The sequence below is a fragment of the Crocuta crocuta genome, unplaced genomic scaffold, assembly GCF_008692635.1.
Source record: "Crocuta crocuta isolate KB4526 unplaced genomic scaffold, BGI_CrCroc_1.0 scaffold1015, whole genome shotgun sequence".
Classification (NCBI taxonomy): domain Eukaryota; kingdom Metazoa; phylum Chordata; class Mammalia; order Carnivora; family Hyaenidae; genus Crocuta; species Crocuta crocuta.
In genome coordinates, this window is record NW_027532631.1 from 142,783 (window position 1) to 149,920 (window position 7,138).

The following is a 7,138-nucleotide window of genomic DNA, read 5'->3' on the forward strand; positions in this document are numbered from 1 at the left end:
CCTACCTCGGATACTTACTCTCTCTCTCTGCCCCTCCTCTGCTTGCTCTCTCTCAAAAATAAATAATAAACTTAAATTGTGTGATGTGATGGGTATCATTCTTTAAAAAAGTGAGGGGAGGCACATGGGTGGCTCAGTCGGTTAAGCATCCGACTTCGGCTCAGGTCATGATCTCAGGGTTTGTGAGTTTGAGCCCCGCGTCTGGCTCTGTGCTGACGGCTTGGAGCCTGGAGCCTGCTTCAGATTCTGTATCTCCCTCTCTCTCTGCCCCTCTCCCAGAACTCTGTCTGTTTCTCTCAAAAATAAATAATAAACATTAAAAAATAATAAACATTTAAAAAATAAAAGATTTGGGGAAACTGGGAAGACAAGCATGAAAAAAAGTTTGAAAGCAGTTGNGCAGAGATACAGATGAAAGACAATTTAATGTTAACCCAGAGGTACTTCCTTATTGTAAGCAAATAGCACACTCTGCACTTTTGGAGTCCAGCAAGCCAAACACCACAGTTGCCCACGTGAATTTTCTAGTGCTTCATTGGACTGGTTCACCTACAAGAATACTGGGAAAAGAAGAGAAATTGATGAACTAAGTTTGAATTCCTATACACTATTCTGGTCTGCAGAGTTACTTTATAATTACATTCCCTTTTCCAAAATACGATTTTTAAAGTTTTTATTTATTTATTTTGAGGGGGCTAGAGAGAGAGGGAGGGAGAGAGAGATTCATAAGAAGGCTCCACACGGTCAGTGCAGAGCCCAGCGTGGGGCTCAAATTCACAAACCTCAAGATCATGACCTGAGCCAAAACCAAGAGTTGGACGCTCAATCGACTAAGCCGCATGGGTGCCCCCTAGGATATGATTTTAGACAAAGTGTCTTTTTAATATGAACCACAAGATTTCATTCAGACAAAATGCTTTGATGAATTGAGAAAAAAGTGTCAGAATGTGTTTCTAGCAGTGTATAGTTGGGATTGGAGGTAGATGTAGAAGCATGGTCACGTAGCTTTTCTTGTGCATGTATGTACGTCTGTGTGTATGCATGCATACATGTGTGTATTTCTACCAGGGAATCATTTTCAGGTTGAAAATGGTCATGAAGGCTCTTACAGTTAGAAAGTTGAAACAGAACAGAGGCTCCACCTGTTCTTTTTTTTTTTCCTAAAGATTGTATTTTGGGGGTGTCTGGGTGGCTCCGTCGGTTGAGCGTCCAACTCTTGATTTTGGCTCAGGTCATGATCCCAGGATCATGGGACTGAGCCCCACGTCAGGCTCTGTGCTGAGTGTGGAGCCCGCTTAAGATTCTCTCTCTCTCTGCCATGGGGCGCCTGGGTGGCTCAGTCAGTTAAGTGCCCGATTTTGGCTCCAGTCATGACCTCACAGTTTGTGAGTCTGAGCCCCATGTTGGGCTATGGGCTGACGGCAAGGGGCCTGCTCGGGATTCTCTCCCCAACTCTCTCTGATCCTTCCCTGCTCATGCGCGCCATCACGCTCTCTCTTTCAAAAAAAAGTAAACTTAAAGAAAGATTCTCTTTGGGGTATCTGGGTGGCTCAGATGGTTAAGCGTCTGACTTAGGCCTAGGTCATGATCTCTCCATTCCAGAGTTTGAGTCTTGCATCGGGCTCTGTGCTGACAGCTCAGAGCCTGGAGCCTGTTTCAGATTCTGCATCTCCCTCGCTCTCTCCCTGCCCTCTCCCCTTGCTTGTGCTCTCTTGTTCTCTGTCTCTCTCAGAAATAAATAAACATTTGGAAAAAAAAAAAGCTCACTAATCACAGTTGTCTGGGTAGCTCAGTTGGTTGAGTGTCTGACTCTTGATTTCGGCTCAGGTCGTGATCTCACGGTTTGTGGGATCAAGCCCTGGTCCTTGGGGGTCTGTGCTGACAGCACGGAGCCTGCTTGAGAATCTCTCTCTCCCTGTCTCTCTGTGCCTCCCCCATTCACCCTCGCTTGCTCTCTCCCTCTCAAAGAAATACACATAAAACAATTTAAAAACCTTACTAATCAAACAATACAATTTGTCGTGGAAAGCCCAGGAAATGCAATTAGATGAAGAGAAATGTGAAAACCCGTATCAGCAGCAATAGGAATACTGATTACAGCCACCAGCACCAGGAGATGACCCACATCTAATACTTGGGTTAGATCCCTAAAAGCTGTTTTTCACTCGTACATATAGTTTTTAATAACAAATTGGCTTCAATTGTATATCCTCTGTCAGCATATGCTTTTCCACTCAATAATATTTCCTGAATATGATTCTGTGTGATTACCCTCTAGAACAGGGTCTTGGTGATCACCTAGGACTCGTCGTATGGACGTTCAGCACTTTCTTATCCTGGCAATGGACAGTTAAGTTGTTTCCATTTTTCCACGATTATAAACCATACTAAAACTTCCTTATACACATTTCTCTGATTTCCTCAGGCAACAGAGCATCTAGTTTAAGCCTCTTTAGAGCTGCAGCTAATGGTGTATAGGTGAGTATAGAGGATAAATAAAGAGGGTAGAGAAACTCTTTCCAATCCTTACAGTGAAATATATTTTTAAAAAATCACTGTTATTGAGATTCTACTATGTGCCCAGTACCATGTGCCAGTTTTTCCTGTATCATCATAGACTCAAATCTTCCTTTATTTTCGCAACATTAAAACAAATTATACCTTGAGTATTTTTTTCCTGGTGTATTATTTTGTTTCTCTTCTACAAAGAAATTATGTGTCCCCTGCATCTATCATTTTTTCCTTTAATCTTACTTTCTCTAAAGTGTTTTATTTTTTATTACAATTTTTTAAATCTTTATTTTTGAGAGAAAGAGAGACAGTGCAATATTTATTTATTTTTGAGAGAGAGAGAGAGAGAAAGAGACAGTGTGAGCAGGGTAGGGAGAGGAACAGAGAGAGAGGGAGACACAGAATCTGAAACAGGCTCCAGGCTCCGAGCTGTCAGCACAGAGAGTGACCCTGGGCTTGCACTCACTAGCCATAAGATCATGACCGGAGTTGAAGTCGGACACTTAATGGAATGAGCCACCCAGATGCCCCATGACAGAGAGAGAGAGAACCTTAATCAGGCTCCACACTCAGCACAGAGCCTGACGTGGGGGTTGAAATCACAAACCAAGAGTTCATGATCTGAGCCTAAGTTGGATGCTTAACCGACTGAGCCACCCAGGTGCCCTTGAATAAGGGTTTTAAATAAATAAATTAAGTCTGTCTAATGGTGCTGGCTTTGTTTGTCCTGTTTCCCCTCCCTCCTTTTATATTTTGTCATCAATGTCTTCTTTTGTTTTGCCATATATTGCTTTCCCTCTTGCCCTCACTGTCCACACCGGTGTTTCTTTCACGAGCCATTTGCTTGTTCGCAGCAAGGGCTTGATGGTTTTTCTCCTCAGGCTGAGCCATCTACTTCAAAGGAGGAAGTATTTCTTTTGGCATGTCGCCTGCTTTATCTCCACACAAGTCCTTCTGAATGTATATGTCTAACTAATGCTTCAGATGCTTCTGAGGCAGAGGCCTGCTGGCCGTAGTTTGAGTGACAGCGACTCAGGAGATAGACAATCAGATACCTGGAGTTGAGTCCTGGCTTCTTTAGTTGGGAAACGCGGCCTTTCCCTGTGCTTGGGAGGAAGGAGCAGCCACAGTGAACATGTTGCCAGTGTCTTTCACGGTCTGTCTTACTGGCCACCGGACACCTGTTCCATTTTCCCTTCCATGCGTGGCCCGCACAGGCACGCGCCACGCACACCCTCCCCGCCCAGAACAGCCTTGTTTCTCCCACTGCTGAGAGCGCCGTCGGCACATGGCTTCTCTGAGGTTCCAGCCATATCAGGCTAATGTGAGGGAAGTCTCTTGGGGTCCCTCGAGGTTTCGTTGGGCTTGTGAGGCAGTTTGACCTCTCCCTTCCTCCCTCTCCCCTCCACAGGTGTTGATCCCTGATGATACCCTGCACACGAAACCCGTCTCACTGTCTGCTTCCAGAACGCCCGATTTGTGGCACAACTTTCCCCCAAGACTAAAATCCCATTTCTGTGTGTCCAGCTCAAAGTGCAGAGTACCTGGGGTAAGCTTGGTTCTCTCAAATCTGAGCGAGACTCTTCTTGGTTTAAGTGACTTATTAAGTGAAACAAGTTATCTGCTCCTCATCTCCATGCGCCAAATACAATGATGGAGCAGGAAGAGCCTAAGCACCGTAAACATTTGTGAAAGAATAATGGGAGACCCACGGGCTCTGTAGTGATCCTATAATCCTGGGGGCAGACACTGCTTGGGCCTGACCTGCTTTACAGGAGAAGCTCCGTGGCCCATGGCCCACCTTTTGGGCAGCTCTTCCCATCAGTCTCTGCGGCTGCGTCTGAAGCAAGTTCCCGGGGGCCCATCTTCGAAACTTCAAAGCCCGTGTCCTTCTCGTGGAAGATCAGAAGCCCAAACACAGTTTTAAGGCTCAGACAACGGACAGCTCATTGAATTCTGGCTCATGGTTTCTTTGGCAGTAAGCTTTTCTCGAAAACTTAGCTGACTTCTGTTTGGCTCCAGTTCTGAGTCCTAACCATATATCCAAGGTGGTTGTTTCCCAGACAGGTTCTTGATCGTGTGATCATTTCAGATTATCAGGAGCCTTAGGCAAGGATGCCACACCCTTAATCTGATCTCTGCCCTCAGCCGCTTTATTAGCTGTGCACTTTGAACAGTCCTTTAGCATGCAAAGCCTTTCTTAATCTCACGCCTCGTGCTTTCAAAGGTTTCCCTCCTTCGACTCTGTCTCCTGCCATAGCATTGACCCGCCAGACTATTATTAAGTTGTCTTATTTCTCTGTCTCGCTAGCGACCAGGAGAGAGACAGGCAAGTAGTCATCTGTTGGTAAATACTGACTGAATTAATAAAATTTAGGTTTTTCTAGCTATGTTTATTTTGTTAATTAACTATTTCATGAGTCTCTTTCACTTCATATGATTTACGTAAGTAAATATTGTGGTAAAGTTTCAGGTAATTGAGCACATAGTTAATGAAGTTAGAAAAAAAAAGATCAGCTATAAACAGTGGTTATTTGATGTCGCCTGTAAGTCACTGGTAATGGATGGGGTGGGTTGGATAAACCAAGAATTACCTTCCTTAACACTTTCCCTTATTTAGGGATGTNACCCCCATCACAATCGTAATGAGCAGAAAAGCAAGAATGGCTCCTGGAGGTATGGAGTTCTTGATGTGGTCCTGCAAGTAGTTCTTGAACTTGTACAGCCATGACCTGTGGTTTTCTGCAGAAAAAGCAGACATTCACTGAGGAGAGATCAAGTAAGGGATAAGGCTGGGATGTGAATCCTGGTTCAAGTTCAGCTAGCTGTCCCAGATATCAGGCTCTTATGGCTGCCTAGAGCTCATGTTCTTAACGATTTTACTGCGATGCCTCTCACATATTCGAGGAATATATATACATTTAAAAAAAGGTATTCCATGGGACACTTGGGTGGCTTAGTTGGTTAAGCGCCCAAGTTCGGTTCACGTCTTGATCAAATGGCTTTGTGAGTTCGAGCCCCAGGTCAGGCTCTTTGCTGCCAGCTGGGAGCCTGGAGCCTGCCTCGGATTCTGTGTCTCCCTCTCTCTCTGCTCCTCTCTCTCTCTGTGTCTCAAAACTAAGTAAAAGTTAAAAAAAATTTTTAGGGGCGCCTGGGTGGCTTAGTCGGTTAAGCGTCCGACTTTCACTTAGGTCATGATCTCGCGGTTCGTGGGTTCGAGCCCCACATCGGGCTCTGTGCTGACTGCCAGCTCAGAGCCTGGAGCCTGTTTCAGTCTGTGACTCCCTCTCTCTCTGCCCCTCCCCTGCTTACGCTGTCTCTCTCTCTCTCCTAGAAATAAATAAAACATAAAAAAAATTAAAAAAATTTTTTTTAAAGGTATCCTCCTTGTATGTCAAAATAGAAACGTTAATGTGTGGCCCAGATATCTTACGGGCTGTTTCCAGGTCTCAGTGAGTAAGTGTGGGTACTTATTGAAAGGATGTGAGCAGTGTATGTGCTCATGTTGGACGAAGCTGCGCTTTGGCTGCCCCACTGTGAACTCCTAATCCACGTCATTCTGATGAGGGAGCAGGAGGCATGGTGAGCGGCCGCAAGCCCCGCAGCCCCGCACCCACCTGGGGGACATGTGTGACATCCGTCAGGCACTGCTGGCTGCCCAAGGACAAAGGAAAGGGGTAAGCAAACGGTTCCGTGATAGAGACCATGGTCCCGAAGGACCTAGAAGTGTCTATCCCACTCCACAGTGAGGTGGTAAACCAAGGCAGAAGGAAACGGAGGATGGAACTCAAGTTCCTTAAAACCTGCAGCCCCTTGACCACTACTCGGGGTGCGCAGGGTAAACCGCTTCTCCAGGGGCTCCTCCTGTCTTCGTGCTAATGCTTTGCTGGGACAAACACCCTCAGCCTGACAACAGCCAGGCCCCCAGGATCCCTGAGTCTTCAGCACGGGAATCCCCCTGGGCCTTCCCCGGACTCTGCCTCCCCCCTCCCACACGGTGTGTAACCGGTGTCTCCTCTTGGGCCGGGCGGCTCTTCCCGACCCCACGAACCCCACTGTCACCCCAAAAACCTCATCAACTCAGCAAAGGGTTTGGGGCACAGTAGGCGGGCTGGTGCTTGTTGCTCCAAATCGAACTAAACCGGAGTGGTTTGCTTTACTGTGAACACAGTCTCTCCTCACCTGCGACATGAGTGTGGCGTCGCCCAGAGGAGACGGGGAGGCCCTTCCTCGCCGCAAGCACACGCCTGGCGCGTGGTCCCCACCCCGCTGTGTGTGCCGCGTCCAGGAGGCAGCTCAGGCAGCACAGCAGCAGCCCGGCGCGCAGCAGCCTCCGGGCGCCCATGGCTGTGTCCACGGGGCCCGCCTCCGTCCTCGGCTCTTTCCAACCAGCTTTGTCTGAAAGGAAAGGANGAGCTCGCTTCCTGTATCTCCCCCCGAGCGCTGCCCCGCCGCCTGATCTCTTGAACAAGCCTATGTTCAGACCCTATTTCCCCTTGTTATTCCTTCTGCAAGGAAGGCGCCCAGCCCCCCGCGCCCCTAAATATTCTCCTGACTCATTATCTCACCTTCCACAAACTTCCTAACTGACTTACCTGCTTCATCTTCCTCCGTAAAATTCATCAGA

The 7,138-nt window shown here is 47.1% G+C and overlaps 1 protein-coding gene across 1 annotated transcript in view; it reads right to left on the reverse strand.

The window, feature by feature from the left end:
- Positions 1-3,674: 3,674 nt before the first annotated feature.
- The window catches only part of SMIM9 (small integral membrane protein 9), a 4,872-nt gene continuing 1,408 nt past the window's right edge, over positions 3,675-7,138 (reverse strand). The window contains exons 2-5 of the mRNA XM_077780654.1: positions 6,694-6,909; positions 5,141-5,253; positions 4,313-4,400; positions 3,675-3,808 (exon numbers count right to left, since the gene is read on the reverse strand). Of these exons, the coding sequence (XP_077636780.1) occupies positions 3,675-3,808; positions 4,313-4,400; positions 5,141-5,253; positions 6,694-6,856 (498 nt within the window). The 5' untranslated portion in view covers positions 6,857-6,909. The remainder of the gene's footprint in view (positions 3,809-4,312; positions 4,401-5,140; positions 5,254-6,693; positions 6,910-7,138) is intronic.